Source organism: Salmo salar, chromosome 07, assembly GCF_965601325.2.
Source record: "Salmo salar chromosome 07, fSalSal1, whole genome shotgun sequence".
In the NCBI taxonomy this organism is placed as follows: domain Eukaryota; kingdom Metazoa; phylum Chordata; class Actinopteri; order Salmoniformes; family Salmonidae; genus Salmo; species Salmo salar.
Window position 1 is genome coordinate 45574048 of NC_138297.1, and position 23745 is coordinate 45597792.

Consider the following 23745-nt stretch of genomic DNA (forward strand, 5'->3'; position numbering starts at 1 on the left):
AAAAATTCTAAAATAAACTTTAAAAAGTAGTTGACAAATTGTACAATTATAGCTATTTCATTTAATTTTACTATCAATGTCATGATCTTCCCGTCTGGTGTTCAACCTTCCCAAGTTCTCTCACGTCACCCCGCTCCTCCGCTCTCTCCACTGGCTTCCAGTTGAAGCTCGCATCCGCTACAAGACCATGGTGATTGCCTACGGAGCTGTGAAGGGAACGGCACCTCCATACCTTCAGGCTCTGATCAGGCCCTACACCCAAACAAGGGCACTGCGTTCATCCACCTCTGGCCTGCTGGCCCCCCTACCTCTGAGGAAGCACAGTTCCCGCTCAGCCCAGTCAAAACTGTTCGCTGCTCAGGCACCCCAATGGTGGAACAAGCTCCCTCACGACGCCAGGACAGCGGAGTCAATCACCACCTTCCGGAGACACCTGAAACCCCACCTCTTTAAGGAATACCTAGGATAGGATAAAGTAATCCTTCTAACCCCCCCCCCCCTTAAAAGATTTAGATGCACTATTGTAAAGTGGTTGTTCCACTGGATATCATAAGGTGAATGCACCAATTTGTAAGTCGCTCTGGATAAGAGCGTCTGCTAAATGACTTAAATGTAAATGTAAATCTTGACCATGAAATTAGAACAGGGAGAAATATTTTATATATATATATATATATATATATATTTTTTTTTAAATACTTTTTTTATTGACAAATGATTCAAGTCAGGCAATAACACGTATACAAAAAAAAAAGATGACAGACCACAACTTTATACATAAAATATTGTATTATAATATTATTCTAAAGTACAGACATTTTTTCTGTTACTATGTAATTTGAGGGAATTTAATACATTTTTGGGGGTCAAATTAATGTCAAAAGTAGATTTTTTGGGGGGCATTTTAGCTAACCCTAATCCAAACTCATGAATAGCATAGCTGGCTGTGCCTTGAGTAAGGCACTTAACCGAAATTTGCTCCAGGGGCACCATACTACTATGGCTGACGGTTTGAAAACAGCACATTTCACTGCACCAAACCCGTTTATGTGACATCCTCTTCATGCTACGAAACTCAGGGACTTTTATTTTGAAACGTCTTTCGGCGTTCATGACACCGGAAGTAGACTCCACGTTGCGGAAGCAAGCACAAAACAGCGGCAGCACACATGTTGAAGCAAAATCATCATACGACGAGAATGGAATTAAATTTGAACAACAACAAAACAAGCTCACAAGACTTGCTCGCGTGTGGCAACGGAGGAGGTTTGATCCTTTTTCCGTAATTGCTTTATCAATTGATTTGACTGAGGAGTTGTTTAGCCTGTTAGGTATCCTAGCTACATGCACAAACTCTTAACAACATTGTGTTCCAGTGGAGGCTGCTGAGGGGAGGATGGCTCATAATAATGTCTGGAGTGGAAAAACCATGTGTTTGATACCATTCACTCCATTCTGGACTTTATTATGAGCCGACCTTCTCTCAGCAGCATCCACTGTTGTGTTCATACTATCAGTGTGGTCAGATGTAAAATGTCGGTGTCCTTGTACATAGGTCTTCATGACAAGCTTCTCCTCAAGTCGAAGGGGCCCAAGACTGGCAGTTCTTTGCAAACCGAGAGGATCCCAAGAAGTAGTGGTGAGTTAAAAACATTTCTAGCGTTTGTTTGTAGATGGGCTAAAATCTACAAATAGTCACATCTTCTGCCAGGGTGCACTGTTATTCCGTTTCAGGTCATTACCGAGACAGAAACAGAATAATAACAGCACACCGTGGCTATTTGTAGATTCTAGCCCATCGCAGTGTGTATTGCTTGCTAAATATGTTAAGTAGATTGCTAGGTGTGTAGTTACAGTTGTATGTAAATGTGTCGCGTTTCAGTTATGGACAGACTGCAGAACTTCCTGCCCCAGATGGCCCAGGCCAATGAGAAGCTCAAGTTGCAGATGGAGCAGGCACCTGAGGGCCACTATGACATAGAGAGGGTGGAGGAGTCTGGAAAGGTCATAGAGATGGTGAGTCTAGTGTGGCTGACTTTTTTTTTATAGCGAGGGGAAGTGTGAAGTCGGAACACCACGAGCAGGCCTATCATATTGTGTAGCCTTAACAGCCGCTATTGGTTGCTGTTTATCTGTCTTTTGACGGTCCCACTCCAAAGGAGAGGTAAACAGCGTCCACTATCGGCTGTTCAGGCTACATTTTGTGGAATAACTGAGCAGAGAAAGGGTCCTTCCAGTTTCCATCAGCTCAATTAAAGTGAGACTCTGCGATATGACATTGCCACAATCAACAGGTTGAACCACAGGTACTGCAGATGAGTGCAACAAGACAATGTGCACGGCTATTTTTTTGTTTGTTTCTGCTGCAACATTATAGCTCCCAGGGCAACAACTGTGAAGTTTAGCCTTGTGCTTCGCACTCATAGTTCAAGTCTTCCATATTCTGCTGTTTACTTTGCACATTGCTGGCTCTGTCCTTAAACTGCAGGTGTGACGTGGGGCGAGTTGATCACTTTTGTGAAGTCGGGGACCATCGTTGGTCACCGCCTTTGAAAGTGTGTTGCATTATCTGGATAAAATTTGTCAGACTTGCACCTACATGTCGACTGCATGAACTTTACAAAAATCATGTGATTAAAGGTCAAGGTTTGACTGCATGTTTCTGCAGTTGCTCTTCACCAACTTAATCCTGCAGCCACTGCCTGCATTGTGGGAGGCTCTATTGTCAACCAATCATTAGGCTGTTTTTGTTTGACGCACGTGAACGTGATTGAAACAGGAACCAACTTTGCTGCAATTCATGTATACAGTGGATATGTACAAATTCAATGTGATATGAGTCTTTCTCACCAATTGATTGTACAATGTATGCATATATTTTCAGTTTGAGTGTGATATGTGGGTTGGAGACGTTTATTTTGACATAATAAAGAAAAACTTGGGATGGGAACACTGCTATGTTGGAAAACCACTTCATTTTTCGGCTTACAATTCAAATGAGCCTATTATGTTGATGGGATAAATTGTGTTATGTCGTTGATGATGACATTGATTCCCTTGTCTCTATCAGGATGTGTCGCTGGTGGAGCTCAGTAGTTCAGACAGCGACTCGGACAGAGAGTCTTCACAGGACAACGACGCTAACTCAGACTCTGAGGAGGGGAGTGCGCTCACAGAGGAGAACCTCAAACTGCCTGGCAACAGCCAGAGGCAGAAAAAGAAGGTTCATATCCAAGTCCTGGAGAAACAAGTGGATTAGGCCTCTAAAGAGACGACTGGGACAGTTGCCGTGCAGAATATTGACATGCGTTGGCAAAACTAATCAGCTGACGTGGGATCAGTTCTCCTCCAAGCCCTTTTCATAACTGTTATGAGTGAAAGAATGAGAACTTACCGTAGGTCAGTGAGGACATGGTCCTGGAGGGCTAATGGATGGAGGTAACCTGCTGCAGTGAGGGATAAAGGGGACATTGGGGGAACACTGGTGTCTGTACTATAAGGGCCAAATATCATGTGTCAACAAGTGTTTCCATGCTATCTGAGCTTTGTTTTATGAATAGTCCTAGTCCCAGCATTGTTACGGTTGGTCACAAGGTTTGTGAGCTGTGAAGTTTTTCCCAGAAAAAAAAGTTCCGAAACCGTGTACTGTATTTCATAAGTGTATGAAATCCAAGGTTGTTGTGTGGTTGTGAATGACACAGCATACACAAACGCTCATGTTTAAAAGGAAAAATGGAAGTATAGACCATGACATTGGATAAATAAGAAACGAGTATTCACCATTGTACAACATTTACACTACCGTTCAAGTTTAGGGTCACTGAGAAATGTCCTTGTTTTTGTCCATTAAAATAATTAATCAGAAATACAGTGTAGACATGTTAATGTTGTAAATGACTATTGTAGCTGGAAACGGCTGATTTAAAAAAAAAAAAAGGAATATCTTCATAGCCGTACAGAGGCCCATTATCAGCAACCATCACTCCTGTGTTCCAAAGTTTATCATTTTAAAAAGGCTAATTGATCATTAGAAATCCCTTTTGCAATTATGTTAGCACAGCTGAAAACTATTGTTTTGATTAAAGAGGCAGCCTTCTTTAGACTAGTTGAGTATCTGGAGCATCAGCATTTGTGGTTTTGTTTACTGGCTCAAAATGGCCAGAAACTGTGTCTATAGTACCCGCAAAACACCAGTCTCAACGTCAACAGTGAAGAGGGGACTACGGGATGCTGGCTTTCAAGGCAGAGTTGCAAAGAAAACTGGCCAATAAAAAGAAAAGATTAAGATGGGCAAAATAACTCTGCATCGAAGGCCAGCATCCCAGAGTCGCCTTTTCACTGTTGACATTGAGACTGGTGTTTTGCGGGTACAATTTAATGAAGCTGCCAGTTGAGGACTTGTGAGGCGTCTTTCTCAAACTAGACACTCTAATGTACTTTTCCTCTTGCTCAGTTGTGCACCGGGGCTTCCCACTCTTTCTATTCTGGTTAGAGCCAGTTTGCGCTGTTCTGTGAAGGAAGTAGTACACAGCGTTGTACCAGATCTTCAGTTTCTTGGCAATTTCTCGCATGGAATAGCCTTCATTTCTCAGAACAAGAACAGACTGACGAGTTTCAGAAGAAAGGTCTTTGTTTCTGGCCATTTTGAGCCTGTAATCGAACCCACAAATGCTGATGCTCCAGATACTCAACTAGTCTAAAGAAGGCCAGTGTTATTTTTGCTTTAATCAGCACAACAGTTTTCAGCTGTGCTAACATAATTGCAAAAGGGTTTTCTAATGATCAATAAGCCTTTTTAAAATGATAAACTTGGATTAGCTACCACAACGTGCCATTGGAACACAGGAGTGATGGTTGCTGATAATGGGCCTCTGTATGCCTATGTAGATATTCCATAAAAAATCAGCCGTTTCCAGCTACAATAGTCATTTATAACATTAACAATGTCTACACTGTATTTCTGATCAATTTGATGTTATTTTAATGGACAAAAAATTTTGCTTTTCTTTCTAAAACAAGAACATTTCTAATTGACCCCAAACTTTTGAACGGTAGTATATGTTGGAAGACAAACAATACTGTATGTACCGGGGCTGGTTTTTGCACAAGGTTCAGAGGAGAATAGTCTCATATCTCCATAGAGACTAGATTTCCCTGTAGTTTTCAAAATGCTAATTGAAAATGGCACATACAATTAAAATATATTCTTGAACGTATACTTTCTTCATGTTAGCCGTTGTATTCGTATATCAACACTAGTATTTCAAAGATAGTTTATTTAATATATTTAAATTAATATATATATTATTTACTAAAAACTTAGGGGCAATCTGCAGTTTCTACATCTATTTTTGGACTATTAAATTGATATGTACCCATTGATTCTTGAATATACCTTAGCAATGCTTAATGAGCTTAGTTCAACTGTCGTACCCCATCATAACACCAAATATAAGCTTTTTCTACTTCATTTTTTGTAAACAAAGTAAACTACATAGCCTCAAAGCATGGTTAAAACTATAATGTTGATGTCATGGAAGGTCAGTCCTTGCATCCATAGCTCTGTCTATACATTTGAGAGTAGTTACATTTCTCCAGCCCCATCCCTCAGTTTTTTACCACAACAGGCAGGTAGGTTGGTGTGCTTTAAAAATGCATAATCTAGTGTTGTAACCTACAGTGCTCCTTTTCTGACAGAAATATGTCAAAAAAATATATCCAATTATTCAGTGTGTTTTCTTTTGTTATAAAATATTTACAAATAACAATTTAACTAAGGGAGTTGTGGGTATCTTCAGCAGAATTGTGGCACCTAACATTGCTGAGCAGAAATGACATATGAATTTGAACCTGCATGCTTGAGCTAAAATGAAATGTTGCATAAAATGTGACAGAGCAGGAGGAGATTGCCTGAAGCGCTCGGCTTTTGAAAAGCAAAACGTTCTTTCATGATGAGTGGAGGAACGGAAACCTTAAACTCAAAGTAAAGTGGTGTTGATCCAGTCAAATCCACCTTGGCTCTGGAATACTGAAATCCACCTCTTGAGTTTGATATGCGCGATTTCCCTTTTGTAACTTTGGGGAAAGCCGCCTGTGTCCATAATGCAAGTTTCCGAACAGAATGCTCAAAACTGTTGGCACCTTGAGACGAGGTCGTGGCAGAGGGTAGGCTGCACATGAAAGGTCTCCTCTCTCTCACACACACCTGCTGTTAGGAAAGCGGAGCTGGACTCCTGATCGAGACTGACTGGTGAGTCGTGATCAGGTGGATTGATTGATCAGTCGTCGTTACAGTTTATTAGGCTGCCTTAGTACTCCACAGTCACTGCTTTGGTCCTGAGGTATTCGTTAAGAGCATCCTCTCCTGCCAACAGTACAGTTAAATCGGTCAAACTCAAATCAAGCATGTTGGGCTCACAAGGCTATTCAAAGCTCCTAGGCTCATTTTCTTTGAACTATGTTTCAAGAAAACGGTAAACAATGGAAAATAAATGGAAATCTATTCACGACAGACCAACAAAAATCAGTATACGATATGATCCACATTCCAATATAACAGTATCCAACGTGAAACCCCTTGCCTAAATGATTACATGATTAACCCCAGACTCACCAAGGTCTTTGCCGAAGCCGGACTGTTTGAAACCGCCGAACGGCGAGGCCACGTCGGTCTTGTTGTAAGTGTTGACGAACACGGTCCCGGCGTCCAGCCTCTCGCTCACGTACATGGCCTTGTTGATATCACGCGTGAACACACCGGACGCCAGGCCGAACTCAGTGTCGTTGGCTCTGTTTAGCACGCCATCTATGTCACTGCAGGTCAGAAGGGGAGAAAAGGGACGTTGGTCAGGGTTGGGACCCACAAACAGCTCTATTACTTGGGTCTGTGATGAGGAAAGGTTCTCTCTTTAAAAGACTGAGGAGACGTACCCGTCTTTGAACTTGGACACCACCATGATGGGGCCAAAGGACTCCTCTTTGGCGATGAACATGTGATCCTCCACGTCTGTGAACAATGTGGGCTCCATGAAGAACCCTGGAGGGAAACCATATCATAGTGTAGTTAGCAATGATGATGAAGGTGGTTGGCTGAAATATTGCATTACAGTGGCCTCCAATTGTGTTGTACTGTATCATCAGTATTCACTAACCAGTCTTATGTTACCAACTATTCAGGTACATATACTATTATATCCTACGTATTCTTCAGATATACTACATATTCTATCCACATACTGCCCATAATGTCTATACATCCCATCATATATATACTCTGACAATGCTAATATTTCTATATTCCTTAATTCCATTCTTATACTTTTAGATTAGTGTGTATTGTTGTGAACTGTAAGATAATACTGCACTGTTGGAACTAGGAACACAAGCAATTCTCTACACCTGCAATAACATCTGCTCAATACTGTATGTGTATGTGACTACCGTAATTTCCGGACTATAAGCCGCAACTTTTTTCCCATGCTTTGAACCTCGCGGCTTAAACAATGACGCGGCTAATATATGGATTTTTCCCGCTTTCAATTTTTTTTGAAAGGCGATGACTTCAGTGGTTTCAGTGCACAAGAGGAGGAAGATGGTGACCAATGACTTTCTTGGTAGGCTACTGTTTACTGCAAATTTTTTATTTTTTGTTACAAGCCGTGTTTCGTTAAAGCCTATTTATTTTTGTTACAAGCCGTGTTTCGTTAAAGCCTATTTATTTTTGTTACAAGCCGTGTTTCGTTAAAGCCCGTGTAAAGTTCATTTGTTTCAATGTACCGGTAGGCACCTGCGGCTTATAGACATGTGCAGCTTATTTATGTTCAAAATAATATATATTTTTTTAATTCAGTGGGTGCGGCTTATATTCATGTGCGCTCAATAGTCCGGAAATTACGGTAAAACAACTTGATTTGATTTTAAACACAGGTTATTCTACTAGCTACTTTGGTAGGAGTTACTTAGCTACTTTGGTAGGAGTGCATACTGTGATACTAAGAGGGCCTACAGTACTGAAAAGACAATGCTTCAAAAGTGTTTACCTGGTCTGTCCACCTGTTTGCCCCCGTACACCAGCGTGGCGCCCTCCTTCATGCCCACCTCACAGTACTCCACCAGCTTTTCCATGTGGGCCTTGTGGTTCTGGGGCCCGTGGTCCGTGGAGCGGTCCAGAGGATCACCCACCTTCATCTTCTTTATCTCCTCCAACTGATGGGGTGAAGAGGAGGGGAGACGGAGGAAGAGGAGGAATGCAAAGGCTATGATGAGGAAAAGGATCTTGAGAGACCCTTGAGCTACGCTACACAGAGACTCAGTTGTGTGGTGGAGGGAGGGGGAAAGTGTATTGTGTGTTTTGGACTGTTGTGAGTGGGTTCAGGATACTCACCACTCTCCTGATGTACTCGTCATGTATGGACTCCTCCACAAACAGGCGTCCAGCAGCGATGCAGTTCTCTCCTTTGTTGAAGAACACAGAACTCATACCCTGCAGAAAGGGAGATGGAGGGGAAGGGAATATGATGAAAATAAGAGCAGGTTCTCCTCTTTTCCTTCTGTTTTAGTTACTCCCTCTCCTTTCTTTTCCTCCCTCTCTCACCATGCGCACAGCCTTGTCCATGTCACAGTCGCTGAAGATGATGAGTGGAGACTTCCCTCCCAGCTCCAGAGAAACCTTCTTCAGGTTACTCAGCGCACAGCTGCAACAGGAAATGACACGTGAGCCTGAGCAGGAAGTAGCCCAATATCAGCATATCAGGAATAAGTGGGCTCCCAGCCCCCCCTACTGTACCTTTTCATGATCTGTTTGCCGATAGGGGTGGAGCCTGTGAAGCCCAGTTTACGGATGTCTGGGTGGTCAGACAAACGCTGTCCCACCATCCCACCTATTAGAGATGGGGGATAGGGAGGTAGAGAGAGAGAAAGGGGTCAGAGGACAGCAGGGGGAGAAAGGGTAGTAGAGATGAGGGAGAGAGGGTGGTAGACGGGGAGATGGAGTGAGAGAAACAAAAAAATAAAGATTAGAATCAAAAACCTTATCTAATAAGATCTCACAGATCTCCTGGAGGACCTCTCCCTTCCCACAAGCTCTTGCTCCCTTGTGTCCTGTTACCTGAGCCAGGTACGATGTTGATGACTCCCTTGGGAATGCCAGCCTTCACAGTCAGCTCAGCAAACTTCAAGGCTGACAGAGGAGTAACCTTTTGGACGAGAGGAGAGAGCGAGTGAAACATGTTCCTTGCTTTGGACACGGGGAAACTCTTCAAGTGCCATCTGATATTCACATATGTGGTCCAGCAATGTGCAGTGCTAGAGAGGCTATTTTAAGACGTCGGCCTGCAGAGAAAGGTTACGTTAGGTAAAGTTGTGCGTGACAGGTAGAGTCGTGTGTGACTGCCGTGTTACATGAGTTGTTCACCTGCTGGTATAAAACCTACGACTGAATCTGTTGTAACGTATGCAGGTGTATGTGTTCTCACCTGTGCAGGTTTCAGGACCAGTGTGTTTCCAGCAGCGAGGCAAGCGGCACTCTTCCATGCCAGCATCATGAGCGGGTAGTTCCAGGGAATGACGATAGCACACACACTGGCACCCAGGAAACACACAACACTCACCGTGAGCAGGTGCCACAGGTCAGCCAAATGCAGTGGTTACTACAACCAATACTCATACTAAAACCACTACTCATGAATCATGTTCATTTCCAAATGCATCTTGATATTTCCTAGTAGAGTTGTATCACATGTGAACTCTGACCCCTTACCCCAGAGGTTCCTTCTTGGTGAAGGTCAGATTGCGATTGGGCCTGGCCTGGTTGATGGGTATCGTCTTGCCCTGCAGCAGACAGTATATAATAGAAAATATCCTTAGACTACTAGATTACTGAAAAAGATGGAGACAACTAGGTCAGGATTTGGCAACAGGGAAATGTGAATGAAAAAGAAGTGGAGCCAGTTTCATCATACAAAACCCTCCAAACATCTTTATATTTCACATATCTGGTCCATGCAGGTGAAAGTCTACCTGGATCTTGTCGCACCAGCCGGCAAAGTAGCGGAAGGTCTGGATGGACATGCCTACGTGGGTCTTCAGAGCCAGGGTGTAGACAGCTCCAGAGTCTATGGACTCTATGGTGGCCAACTCCTCCTGGTGCTCCTCCATAAGGTCAGCCAGCCTGGTAGGGAGGGGAGGTCAACAAAAGAGATGGAGGTAGGGTCCACTGGCAGTCTTTGTCCTCAAAATATATTATTGTTGTATAAATGGATATAAATCTGCACTATATAAACAAGTCCCCTGATAGTAACTATACTCCATAATGAGTCGAGGCCTCGAGGAGGCGCTGTAGTCTTGGTGCTCACTTGAACAGCAGGGTGCCACGGTCTCTAGGGTTCATCCTGCCCCAGGGGCCAACCTCAAAGGCCTCTTTGGCTGCTGCTACCGCCCGGTCCACATCTCCCACTGACGCATAGGCTACCTTACAGATCACCTAGGGAAAAGGGTTAACATTTAATGACCTATCAATACAATAATGTCCACAAGTATGTATATCAGTGTGTATATCTAAGTATGATAGATGAGTAATAGTAGGATGTGTGTGTGTGTGTGTGTGTGTGTGTGTGTGTGTGTGTGTGTGTGTGTGTGTGTGTGTGTGTGTTCAGGTGTATCTGTTTGTATTACAACTCACAGAGCCATCGGCAGGGTTGATGGTATTGGCGGTCTTGCCGTTCTCTGCGTCCTCAAACTTGCCATTGATGAAACACTGCCAAGGCATCTTCACCGTCATGTTGTTGACGTCTTTAGTTGCCTGGGAACCAAACCATGACAGTGACATAACATTACACGTCAAAGACAAATTACAGATCCAGGTGTGTCTTATAAACACGTGTATATGTGTATACGTGTCATATAAACGCTTGAAAATACAAGTGGAAAGTGAGTGGGAAACAGTGTTTCTCATCATCATCAATAGTAACACCATCTCAAATCAAACTTTATTTGTCACATGCGCCGAATACAACAAGTGTAGGCTTTACCGTGAAATGCTTACTTACAAGCCCTTAACCAACAATACAGTTCAAGAAGAGAAGAAAAATATTTACCAAGTAACACAATAAGAATAACGAGGCTATATACAGGGGACACTGGTACCAAGTCAGTGTGCGGGGGTACAGGTTAGAAGAGGTAATTTGTACATGTAGGTGGGGTGAAGTGACTATGCATAGATAATAAACAGCGAGTAGCAGCAGTGTACAAAAGGGAGGGGGTAGAAGCTGTTCAGCATCCTTATGGCTTGGGGGTAGAAGCTGTTGAGGAGCCTTTTGGTCCTAGACTTGGCGCTCCGGTACCGCTTGCCGTGCGGTAGCAGATTAACAGTCTATGACTTGGGTGACTGGAGTCTTTGACAATTTTTTGGGCTTTCCTCTGACACTGCCTAGTATGTATGTCCTGGATGGCAGGAAGCTTGGCCCCAGTGATGTACTGGGCCGTACCCACTACCCTCTGTAGAGCCTTACGGTCAGACTTCGAGCAGTCACCATACCAGGCAGTGCTATGGTGTTGAACGCTGAGCTGTAGTCAATGAACAGCATTCTCACATAGGTGTTCCTTTTGTCCAAGTGAGAAAGGGAAGTGTGGAGTGTGATTGAGATTGCGTCATCTGTGGATCTGTTGGGGCGGTATGCGAATTGGAGTGGGTCTAGGGTGTCCGGGAGGATGCTGTTGATGTGAGCCATAACCAGCCTTTCAAATCACTTCATGGCTACCGACGTGTGTGCCATGGGGCGGTAATCATTTAGTCAGGTTACCTTTGCTTCCTTGGGCACAGGGACTATTGTGGTCTGCTTGAAACATGTAGGTATTACAGACTCGATCAGGGAGAGGTTGAAAAGGTCAGTGAAGACACTTGCCAGTTGGTCCACGCATGCTTTGAGTGCACATCCTGGTAATCCATCTGGCCCAGTGGCTTTGTGAATGTTGACCTGTTTAAAGGTTTTGTTAACATTGGCTACTGAGAGCGTTATCACAGTCATCCAGAACAGCTGGTGCTCTCGTGCATGCTTCAGTGTTGCTTGCCTCGAAGCGAGCATAAAAGGCATTTAGCTCGTCAGGAGGATAGAATTATAGTCAGATTTGCCAAATGGAGGGCAGGGGAGAGCTTTGTAGGCATCTCTGTGTGTGGAGTAAAGGTGGTCTAGGATTTTTTTTTCTCTGGTTGCACATGCTGGTAAAAATTTGGTAAAACTGATTTAAGTTTTTCTGCATTAAATCCTCCGGCCACTAGGAGCGCCGCTTCTGGGTGAGCATTTTCTTCTTTGCTTATGGTCTTTTAGAGTTGGTTGAGAGCGGTCTTAGTGCCAGCTTTGTTATGTGGTGGTAAATAGACAGCTATGAATAATATAGATGAGAACTCTCTTGGTAGTGTGGTCTACAGCTTATCACAAGGTACTCGACGCTTCTTTAATATCAGACATCGCGCACCAGCTGTTATTGACAAATAGACACACACCCCCACCCCTCGTCTTACCAGAGGTAGCGTCTCTGTTCTGCCGGTGCATGGAAAATCCTGCTAGATCTATATTGTCCATATCATCGTTTAGCCACGTCTCGGTGAAACATATATGTTACAGTTTTTGATGTCCCGTTGGTAGGATAATCTTAATCGTAGGTCATACATTTTATTTTCGATTGATTGCACGTTAGCAAGAAGAACTGTCACATCCTGACCAGCAGAGGGAGCAATTGTATTAGTTTTGGTCAGGACGTGGCAGGTTTTTGTGTGTTAAGTGTTGTGTGGTGATTGGACTCCCAATTGAAGGCAGGTGTGTTGAGTTGCCTTTGATTGGGAGTCCTATATAGTAGTGTGTGTTTTTCTTTGGGGTTGTGGGTAGTTGTTCTTGCATTGCGTTTTGTGTGCCTGCAAGACTGTTCCTGTCGTGTGTATTGTTTTTGTCCGGTGGATGCTTTACTCTTTTTTTGAATTAAAATATGAGTATCCACATTCCCGCTGCGCCTTGGTCTTCTCTCCAGTACGACAACTGTGACAAGAACGGATGGCAGTGGGAGTTTCTCGCTCACCTACGGATTCTCAGAAGGCTGCCCGATCTGTGGCCCCTTTTCCTGAGTCTTTTCTTCACGCAAAAGGCATGGATCTGGGCCTGTTTCAGTGAAAGCAGGATATTCTTCTCTCGGGCTCGTTAAAGGAAAAGGTTTCTTACAGTCCTCTGTGAGTAATCTCAGTTCTGATGTCCAGAAGTTATTTTCGGTCATAAGAGACGGTAACATTATGTACACAATAAGTTAAAAAATAAGTTACATAAAACGCAAAAAAACTAACGAAATAGCACAATTGGTTGGGGGGGGGATGTAAAACGTCAGCCATGTTCTTCGGCGCCATCTGTGCTCTGTATGACTAGCCTGGTCCCAGATCAGTTTGTACTGTCTTGCCAACTCCTTTGGTCATTAATTGTGTTGTCTTGCCAACTCCTAAGATCATTGTTGCACAACTGACCATAGGAGTTGGCAAGACAGCACAAACTGATCTGGGACCAGGCCACTGTATGACAGTTGTTTGTCTGACTCACATAGTCGATGACCATCTCCTCCTCCTGGTCCTCTCCCCTCAGCCTTCTCACAAACATCTGGATGAAGTCCTGGAATGTGGTGGCCATGTACACATCCTCATTCTGCAGCTGCAACCCTACACACTTCTGCTTGATCTCCTCCACCAGCCTGGGGAGAAGATGGGTTTATAGCAGGGTCATAGTGAAGTTATGTCAGGTCATAGGAGAATATGTCACTCAGGTACAATGGGGTCAACTAGAGTCACAAAAGTCACCATGATGATTAAAAGCTGATCACTGCTAATAAAATGTATAACAAACCAGGTCAATGCCAGTGCAAGCATACACTCACCTGACCACGTCCATAGAAGCAGCTCCTGACTTGAAGAAGTCTGTGGTTTCCTCAATGGCAGCAACGTTGCTCAGAATGCCTTTCCAGATGTCCTGGAGTGACAACACACTGAATCAGTGGCGCTAATTGAACAGCTTCTATCTGAATCATGCGTTTACAACATGGCGGTATACTAAGTAACAGATTCTGTTGTAGTAGTGTCAAACTATCACACAAGGCTATGTGGAAGCCTTCAGAGATACAATGAGAGACGTACTCGTATCTCCTCTGCTATCTTCTTCTCGTCATCAGTCAGCTCCACGCTGGCGGTGTCTCCTGAAGAGAAGTACTTAGCAGCAGAGATCATCTTCCCATCCTCAAACTGCAGGTTCTTCACCATCAGCTGTGGAGGAACCAGAGGAGGAAGAGGGTGAGGAGAGGGAGAAGGAGAAGAGGCAACAAATAGGGTTAGGCCTGAGCTATGTCTTAATGACTAAACTGGAGAAATCATTCACAAAATGAACATTAGAAGCCATTGGAGGTTGATTGATATAAGACTCTATGTTACAGCACAGGTAATACAGTTAACAGGGTTGCCACTAGACACTTGCCTGTACATTTTTCTATTCATTTCCCATTGATCTCATTTTCTGTGACTCACCGCTTTGCTATCTGACCCGTACAGAACCAGGCCGTTCTTGGTGACGACACCAGGCTGGGACGCCCCCTCTATCTCCAGGGGCTGACCGGCTGGCACCGACTCCCCCAGCATGGATGACCCGTACAGAGTCACAGTCTAAGGAGAGAGAGGACATGGGTTCGATTGACATACTGCCAATGGGACAGACAGACACACACACACACACACAGTAATAAAGAAACAGAACATAAGACAATACGTACAGTTCATACATACACTGTAAATGTAATTGTGTGTGTGCAAGTGTGTGTTTTAGGGAACGCACCTGACCATCAATGACCGCCCACGCCCCGGGGACTTTGTCGTGGCCACGGATCCAGTTGTGGATAGCCTCTGCCGGCTGGGCTAGGTTGACCTTGAGGACAGACAGAAGGTGGGTGAGGAAGAAGATCTTCCTTTTCAGGCACTTCTTTCCTTGGTTTCTAGGAACCAGGGGGAGGCCAAACAGTTAGCTGCCTATTATGCAACACTTAGAAGAGGGACCTTAAAAATAACCCCTCACTCCCTCCTCGCCTTAAGAATGTTGGCCAGTGCTATAGGCTCTAGTAAGTTAACACTCCCCACCCCCTCAAAGCCTACAACCCCACCTTATACAACCCCTCATCCCATTACTGGCCCTAGTACATCACCCTCTCGCTAAGTAGGACTTTTCCAAACTGACTAATGAATGGACGTATTGTGGAATTAAATGGCTACAAATTGAGCAACATCAAACTGCCATTATAATTTGAGCAGAAAAGTGACAGGACAGGACATTATTTGAATGTTTATTTCCTAACATGATATTTGACTTAGTTTCCTTCATTCCCTACAAACAGCCTTAACCAGGTGACGCTGTTTCACAGCCACATTCAGTATCTCACCTTGGAGTTGGACTTCTTCTGGATACCCTCGTAGCTGGCCCCCTCCTCTGTCTGGGGGACACGTGGGGCCTTCCCATCAGCGATCAGCTGCACTGACTCCACCTGCACCACAGGAATACACCAACCCCCAAGCAATGTCACTGTGTTACGTGTTACAGCAGTGGGACTGTGATATGTTTGATCCTGATTGTGATCCGAGGATGGACAGATGGAGATGATGGTAAGTTGCTATGGTTACCATGGCCTTGATGCCCTCTGGAAAGAGGAAGCGATTGTAGAGGGAGTCCACCGTGTCGTTGGGTTCCACAGGACACTCTCTCTGGAGCAGGATGGGACCCGTGTCCAGACCATCATCAGCCCAGAAGATGGAGAACCCAGCCTTCTTATCCCCCTGGATCAGAGTCCTGAGGAGGACACAGGACACAGAACCAGGTCAGACACAGAACCAACGTCATGCATAGAACCACGGTCATACATAGAAACAAGGATGTACACAGAAACAGGGTCATACATGGAACCATATGGAGCAGGCCTCTCATGGAATCAGGGCATGCATAAAACCAGGAACTAAAACGTGACAAAGCTATTAGCTAGAAAAAAGTAGGCTACATGAAAAGTGCAATAATGTTAATATAACCATGTGTGTGTGTGTGCGCAGGTTTTCAGTGAATTTATGTCAATCAAGAAGCTCATCTGCATTTCCTGCAGAGCAGGAAAATTCTCAGCAACAAAAGAGTGATCAAATTAAGATTCTACACCTGTAGTACAGAGCGAGAGAAAGGCAGCCTTTTCCATAGAGCCCACTCACATGTAGGTTAAAGAGCCAAGTCAGACACAGATCAGTGTCAAATATGGGCTAAATCCACATAGCTGTTCACACACAGAGACGTACATAGACACACACACACACACACCCCCAACACAGATAACAGGAACCGAGAATAGATAAGGGTAGGAAAAAGATAAGACAAACTGTACTCAGCCAAACACATTACAAACAGTTCATCCCCAAACCAGACCAGTTAGATAGCACCACTCTCACTCCTACTCAGCTCTCCAGCAGTTGTTTAAAACTCTTTAGGGATAGGGGGCAGCATTGGGAAGTTTGGATGAAAAGCGTGCCCAGAGTAAACTGCCTGTTACTCAGGCCCTGAAGCTAGAATATGCATATGCAGATTTGGAAAGAAAACACTCCAAAGTTTCCAAAACTGTTAAAATAATGTCTGTGAGTATAACAGAACTCATATTGCAGGCGAAAACCTGAGAAAAATCCAACCAGGAAGTGGGAATTCTGAGATTTGTATTTTTCAAGTGAAAGCCTATCGAGTGTCTGTGGGGTCAGATTGCACTTCCTAAGGCTTCCACTAGATGCCAACAGTCTTTAGAACGTTGTTTCAGGCTTCTATTGTAAAAGGGGAGCGAATAAGAGCTGTTGGAACCAGTGGTCTGGCTGAAAGCCTTTAGTTTAGTCACGCGCGTGGCCGTGAGCACGAGCTCTGTTCCCTTTCATTTCTAAAGACAAAGGAATTGTCCGGTTGGAATATGTATTGAAGATTTATGATAAAAACATCCTAAAGATTGATTCTATACATCGTTTGACATGTTTCTACAAACTGTAATGCAACTTTTTTTACTTTTCGTCTGGACATTTGGAAAAGTGAACTAAAGGCGCGAACAAAAAGGAGGTATTTGGACATAAAGATTAACTTTATCGAACAAAACGATCATTTATTGTCTAACATGGAGACCTGGGAGTGCCATCAGATGAAGATCAAAGGTAAGTGATTATATTTAATGTTATTTCTGACACCTCTCCTTGGTTGGAAAATGGCTGTATGGTTTTTGTGGCTAGGCGCTGACCTAACATAATTGCATAGTGTGCTTTCTCCGTAAAGCCTTTTTGAAAAATCGGACACAGCGGCTGGATTAACAAGAAGTGTATCTTGAATCGTATGTATAACACTTGTATCTTATATCAATGTTTATGATGAGTATTTCTGTAATTTGATGTGGCTCTCTGCATTTTCACCGGATGTTTGTTTGAGACAATGCATTTCTGAACATAACACGCCAATTTCAAATGAGGTTTTTGGACATAAAGATTAACTTTATCCAACAAAACAAACATTTATTGTCTAACATGGAGTCCTGGGAGTGCAACCAGATGAAGATGATCAAAGGTTAGTGATTAATTTTAACGCGATTTCTGACTTTTGTGACACCTCTCCTTTGGAAAATGTCTGTATGGTTTTGTGGCTAGGCGCTGACCTAGCAATCGCATGGTGTGCTTTCACCATAAAGCCTTTTTGAAATCGGTCACTGTGGTTGGATTAACGAGAAGTTCATCTTTAAAATGGTGTATGGTTTTAATTATGAGATTTCTGTTGTTTGAAATTGGCGCCCTGCAATTTCACTGGCTGTAGGCCAGGTGTTCCGCTAGCGTAACCCCCTTCCCAGAAAGGTTAACTATAAAGGCAAGGCACACACTAAAGACTTTACACTGGTCACGGTTACGTATTGACAACAGCTGAAATGACCACATGTAACTCTGCACTTGACCGTCTCCATTCACCACACACACACGCGCCTATAATCTTAACCCTTTCTTTTTCCCTCCCTCCCTCCCTCCCTCCCTCCCTCCCTCCCTCCCTCCCTCCCTCCCTCCCTCCCTCCCCCCTTACCAGTTGATGGCGGAGGCCCCGCGGTGCAGGGGCAGGATGGAGGGGTGGTAGATGATGGATCCGTGGGCCGGGTGGTCGATCACGTTCATGGGGATGAACTGGGAGCAGAAGGGCATGACGTTGAGCTCAGCCCCCACCGCCTTGTAGGCCTCCACTACTTCCGGGATGGGCTTCCCTTTGACACGCCACCGCGGGAACTTAAAGACTGGCGTCCCGTCCTTCTCCGCCACTACCGCTGGGGGGAGAGAAAGGTGAGGGGGGGTAGACAGAACATTAGAACATTTCTATATTTTCTCTATGTTAGTTTAAATTAGTTTTTACTTTTGTACAGTATACAGTGTGTGAGTGTCTAACTGTGTGACCGTTATCTGTGTGAGCTGGGTGTGCGTCAGGGTTGGGGTTAATTTTGAATTGAGTTGCGAATTTCTCTTTAATTTCAATAAAAATTTTGAATTTGAATTGGCCACACCCAACATGAAGCAGAATTTGAATAGAATTTGAATGAAAGGAAGTAGAATTTAATTAAATGAAATTCAAATGGATTATTCATTCTACACATTACCATAGTAATGTTTATTTTGATATCATGCATGGTTGGTTACCAGTACCATAAGGTTGAAACATTTCATTTTTAAACTCATTCTCAACTATTTCAAATAATTAGTGGTCTGGACAAATTCTAAGATCATGTTGTGGGTTGTCTATAATAATTCATAATTCCCTTAGTGTTTTTAAATATCAGAAAAAAATACATTGCATTTGATGAAACACTGCAGTATGGAAGGGAACATCTCATGACAATGACAAATACTGTTTGACATCTTTGAGTTGTAATCAAACTAATATTTGAAATGGTATGTGAATTATTTGCATTAATAAGTAGCATATCCTGTTGATAAAAGACTTCTCATATGAATGAGACTTTCATGTTTCACGTTGAATTGCTTTGAATTAAATTCTAATCTAATTCTGCTTCCTGTGGTGTGTGGCCAATTCAAATTCAATTCCAAATTCACTGTTTAAATTGAATTAAACTCCAAAATTCCGAATTGACACCAACTCTGGTGTGCGTGGGGGTTCCGGTCTTCCCCAGTTCCAACCAGTTCCAGGGCACAGCCTGCTCTACTACCCTACTAGGGTTATGGTTACATGAAACCCACACTTTGGCCCCACCTGCTCCACACAAATTAAATTACACACACACGCTGATGGGAGGGGTGGGACAGGACAGGGGGCTGGCCTGGGGGCACACGGTCCGTCTCAGAGTGAGTGCGTGTCTGTGTGTGTCTGTGTCTGTGTGTCTGTGTGTGTGGGTGTGTGTGTGTGTGTGTGTGTGTGTGTGTGTGTGTGGTAAAGGCCACATGGAGCTGTTGGCCTCATCCAGCCAGCTATGCTAATCTGGGTGCTAAGCATGGTAGTAGCCTCGTAGCAATGCTTTATAAGAAGGCCATGCTTTATGCCATGGCAATAAGTGAAGTGTTAGAGGCTGTTTGACTCACCGACGGTTAGGCTAATAGTGCCATTTTCTGTTTACCATCCAACGCTACGTTCGAGTGATGCGCGGGCATCCTGACATCAAAAAGCTCTGTAGCAGGATAGCTAAAGCTGATGTCGGGACCTTGACAAACTTAAAAGCGAGTGAGTGATGACCATGAAAACACACAGGACTGGTTGCTATAGCTATTTTTAACAAGTATATTATTCTTCTGGCTTTATCTAACTCTATTGTTCATATTTTACCTTGACTTGCTAGCTTGCAGTGGATAAGGATCTTATCCACTGCTCTTATCCACTGCTAGGTAAACAAAGAGGTTTCTGATGACAAACTGTGCATGCAACTTTTTATGACGTGGGAAATGGGTCTATAGATGTGACGTTACATCATCATTACGTCATCATTACATTGTCAAGTAAACATTTACACAGTAGACAAAAAACACCCACAACCAAACCATCTGCTCGGTAAATACTTTGCCTCAGGCTAATAACAGGCAAATCAAATGTGAAACAATGTTTTACTCAAATGTTTGACCATATTGTGCAACAAGGTTTCCTTTACAGTACCTGTGTCCAGCAATTCAGGCCCTGACAGGTCTCTGGACCAGAGGTCCTCTGCCAGATTAACTCAACGGGAATATTATTTTTACAGGGATGCCAAACAAATCGTAATAACACAGATCTGTTTCCCTAGCCAAACGGCAAGAATCTCTCAATCCTGTGCCAAGAACACAGTGGGTCGCTGTATAACCTCACTGCAGAGCAGAGGAGGCTGGTAGGATGAGCTATAGGAGGACGAGCTCATTGTAATAGTTAGAATGGAATAAATGGAAGAGTCAAACATGTGGTTTCAATACGTTTGCTGTGTTTGATACCGTTCCATTCCAGCCATTACAATGTGCCTGTCCTCCTATAGCTTCTCCCACCAGCCTCTTCGGCTGCAGAGTCAGGCTGAACTGAAGTTAGGCTAAATCAGGCTAAATCAGGGTAATTGGGACTAACAGGGTTTGGTCAGCGGTGTGCATCTCCCGTGTGTGGTTGTTTGTTTGCCTAGCAAGGACGCAGTGGCGTTAAACTACGGATATTGTCCCATCTAGTCAGTTATCCTCTCTATAGAGAGAGAAGATAAAGCAGAGATAGAATGAAGAAAGAGAGAGGGGGAGAAGCACAGAACAGGGACCCTTGCCATCCCCGCTGATGCATGCTGGGTCAAAATAATTTGCATCATATCAAACCAGGGCCTCTCCCTACTAAAGCAATGGGCCCACAGTCCTAACGCTGGGCATAAAAGCCTGTCTTTGTACAGGAGCCTTACAGAGTCAACACGGATCTACCTCCCTCGCTGACAGGGACAGTCAGTCCTCTCCTGACCCAGAGAGACCCAGGGCTAAAGGGGCTTCTGCCCCAGGTCATCAGGGTAACCACTGAAGCCATTACATCTTATTTAGAAAAGTGACTGGGAGTAATCATTGACACAAACTCCACTAACTCAGTTAGACCGTGGGAGTCTAGGAGAGGACAGACTGGATCATGACTGAGGCCATGCAGATGGTAACAATGTAAAGAGGTGGCCATGCTCTGGTGAGGATATAAGCATACCACTTCCATAAATGTTTTGCTGCAATATTCATTCACTGAGTCATGATAACTTGTGTACCCCTCCAAAAAAGAGGGCATGAGGAAGAGAAGGAAATAATGGACAAGAGAGAGAGACTCCCCCTCCAGTCATCACCAGTGTGTCAATACTTACCCAGAGGGTCTGCTTTTCCATCCCTATCTGGCACAGTGAACACACCCACCACCCTATGGCCCTGCTTCCGTAGGTTGGTGTACACTTCCTGTCCAAACAGGCTCTGGCCAATCAGAGCCAGTCTCAGCTTATTTTGGTAATAATTCTGGAGGAGAGAGGAGAGAAGAAAGAGCATGTGAGTTAGAGTGGTAAAAACTCTTTCTGACACATGAGAATAGCCTATACTGTACTGGTGGGCTTTAAGATCAAAACGCATACATTTTCCCCATACCCCTCAGGCTTTGAAGCAATATGACCGAATACCGATGGAGACAAACTCCAACTTTCAATTGGACCATACTCATGTCCATGACCAATATTCAGTTTCACTTCTAACGTCCCTCGTGTTGAGTATACATAGGCATTTTGTAACGTTGAAAAGCATTTATACTACTCTTTCCCTCTCCAATGCTCTTCCCTCTCCATTGCCAAGATTTTTTTTAGGAGTTTCTGGCAGCCAGACTGGCCCAATGGGCAATAAATCTTGGTCCTCTGGGAGAGAGAGTGGTCTGAAATGCTATTGGCTACAGAGAGCACAACCCCCTCCTCCAACTAGAATGAATGCTCAAGTAAGTTCAAAGGAGGCTACTCCAATCAGTGTGTCTGTCTGGAAGTTCATGTGAAAATGGAAAGTTTCAAGTTTCCTATGCCGAAATAGACTAGGAATAAAGTAAACACGATAGCTGTTCGTGCGTAATAACGTAACACGTGTTAAGACAATGTAATAACCACATCATTCATGTTATGACAATGTGTTATTCAATTGTTATAGCCTAATGTAAACAGCTCCGGTCAATGCTTGCATCCAGACACGCATGGTAGGCGAACATTTTCCAGCACTGAGTGACTACCTATCAGCCAGCTAAAACGGCAATGATAAGAGATGCATTTCTGCCGTTACATTGGAACCACCTACAGTAGCGGTTTGATATGGGCCGGTGTTGTTTACACAACTACAAAACAATATCGTATCAGTCCCTTTTCCTTGCTAATATCCTGACAGTAACTTCCATGTCAGTCGAATTATAGGCAGTTCGTTGCGTGTATGTGGATTTCTGGATGGTGTGTTGCTAAGCCGCTCCGTTCAGCTGTCTGTGGTCGCTCTCGTTCAGCTGATGCAACTCCCCACGAACTGTACAATGGAAGTCATTCGTGCAGCGATGGAGACAACGTGCATAACGTGGCAACTGGCAAAGACATGTCTTTCTTCGTATGGTTGTTAGAATACAAATACATAGTATGAATTCGCCTTTATAGTAATTACTTTACCAATGCTGCATATCAGATATCAAAGAAGAGAACTGTCAAGCATGCATCATATTTTGATTAGATTGTAGGCTACTGTGAGTGTGCACTGTGCACACTCAGGCATTGACAGATCTGAGACCGAGTCATTCATTCATTGTAACATATGAAGATTACTCGATTTTAACCTGATAGATATTCATGCATTAGAACAACAATGACAACATCGTGTGAATCAGCTGGCAAGCAATTAGGATTCTCCATAGCGACAAAGGGAGGGCGCGGGGGGGGGGGGGGGGACAGGGGTTAGCGGATGCAACATAAACAATGTTACTTACAGAGCTGGTAGAGAATTTCCTAATGATTCTGTTCGCTGTCCACAACATGATGGCTGTATTAATTAACACAAATTAAAACAACAGAATTAGTCCAACGTGGTCTGGGGACGTGTACGAGCTTCTGATGACACACACACCTGCCTCGCAATGACAGCGGTTCGAGCTAGCCACAGCCAGCTTATACCCGACAACCGGCGTGTGCGCGTGGTACTGTCTACGTGCGCGCTCACGAATCCTACTACTTCCTTCAATGAGGGACGCATGTATTTTTCATTTGTCATTCTTACTGGCGTTATAGTAGGAATTGCTTTTCTCGATTAATTGTGCGTGCTACCAGTGGAATATCTATGCAATTTTATCAAAAGACCACGAAACCGGCCGGACACGAACACGCAACATTGATCGACATTCATGTAAAAAAAAACGCATAACCTTCATCTAGCGCCCCTCTTGAATGGGTTATGACCAGTAGGCTACTATTCCATTGTGATTCCATTGTGATCAAATACAAATAGCAGCCATTATGTACTATTTTAGATTGGTGCATTTTATACAAAATGATCTGTATTAGTTTATTTCAATGTTTATCATAATAAAATAATAAAACCACACACACACACATCATCACAGACCATGTGTAACTTTTGTGATTGTTGAGTCATTCATTTAATTTCATCCATTCAGTACAGGCCTAGGTCTGGACAGCTTTTCCATCTCGGGAAAACCATCGATGTGTAAACATACTTTG

General features: G+C 43.8%; 2 protein-coding genes across 2 annotated transcripts; one reads left to right on the forward strand and one right to left on the reverse strand.

Annotated features, from left to right (window-relative positions):
- The first annotated feature begins 824 nt into the window (after positions 1–824).
- On the forward strand, positions 825–5216 carry LOC106609327 (NOP protein chaperone 1). The gene is made up of 4 exons (XM_014208017.3): positions 825–1266; positions 1556–1639; positions 1883–2016; positions 3071–5216. Exons 1-4 carry the CDS (start codon positions 1170–1172, stop codon positions 3257–3259), a joined length of 504 nt encoding a protein of 167 aa, XP_014063492.1. The 5' UTR covers positions 825–1169; the 3' UTR covers positions 3260–5216.
- A 290-nt stretch (positions 5217–5506) lies between these two features.
- On the reverse strand, positions 5507–23203 carry LOC106609325 (mitochondrial 10-formyltetrahydrofolate dehydrogenase). Its single transcript, XM_045721995.2, has 23 exons — positions 22998–23203; positions 21376–21520; positions 18129–18363; positions 15686–15851; positions 15448–15549; positions 14850–14939; positions 14546–14680; positions 14162–14287; positions 13906–13997; positions 13575–13722; positions 10679–10798; positions 10353–10480; positions 10018–10168; positions 9758–9828; positions 9474–9579; positions 9107–9194; positions 8786–8879; positions 8594–8693; positions 8384–8482; positions 8040–8205; positions 6931–7036; positions 6614–6813; positions 5507–6364 (listed from the first exon to the last, which is right to left on the reverse strand). Exons 1-23 carry the CDS (start codon positions 23043–23045, stop codon positions 6309–6311), a joined length of 2772 nt encoding a protein of 923 aa, XP_045577951.1. The 5' UTR covers positions 23046–23203; the 3' UTR covers positions 5507–6308.
- Between the last annotated feature and the right edge of the window lie 542 nt (positions 23204–23745).

Excerpts from the sequence above, each read along its gene's own strand:
- LOC106609325 (XM_045721995.2), bottom strand. The coding sequence starts at position 23,045 with ATGTTGTGGACAGCGAACAGAATCATTAGGAAATTCTCTACCAGCTCT. Across the intron at positions 15,852-18,128 it reads GGGGCCTCCGCCATCAACTG|GACTCTGATCCAGGGGGATA; the intron begins GTAAGGGGGGAG and ends TGTCCTCCTCAG. Across the intron at positions 8,483-8,593 it reads TGGACAAGGCTGTGCGCATG|GGTATGAGTTCTGTGTTCTT; the intron begins GTGAGAGAGGGA and ends CCCTTTCTGCAG.
- LOC106609327 (XM_014208017.3), top strand. The coding sequence starts at position 1,170 with ATGTTGAAGCAAAATCATCATACGACGAGAATGGAATTAAATTTGAAC. Across the intron at positions 1,267-1,555 it reads CGCGTGTGGCAACGGAGGAG|GTCTTCATGACAAGCTTCTC; the intron begins GTTTGATCCTTT and ends CCTTGTACATAG. Across the intron at positions 2,017-3,070 it reads CTGGAAAGGTCATAGAGATG|GATGTGTCGCTGGTGGAGCT; the intron begins GTGAGTCTAGTG and ends TGTCTCTATCAG.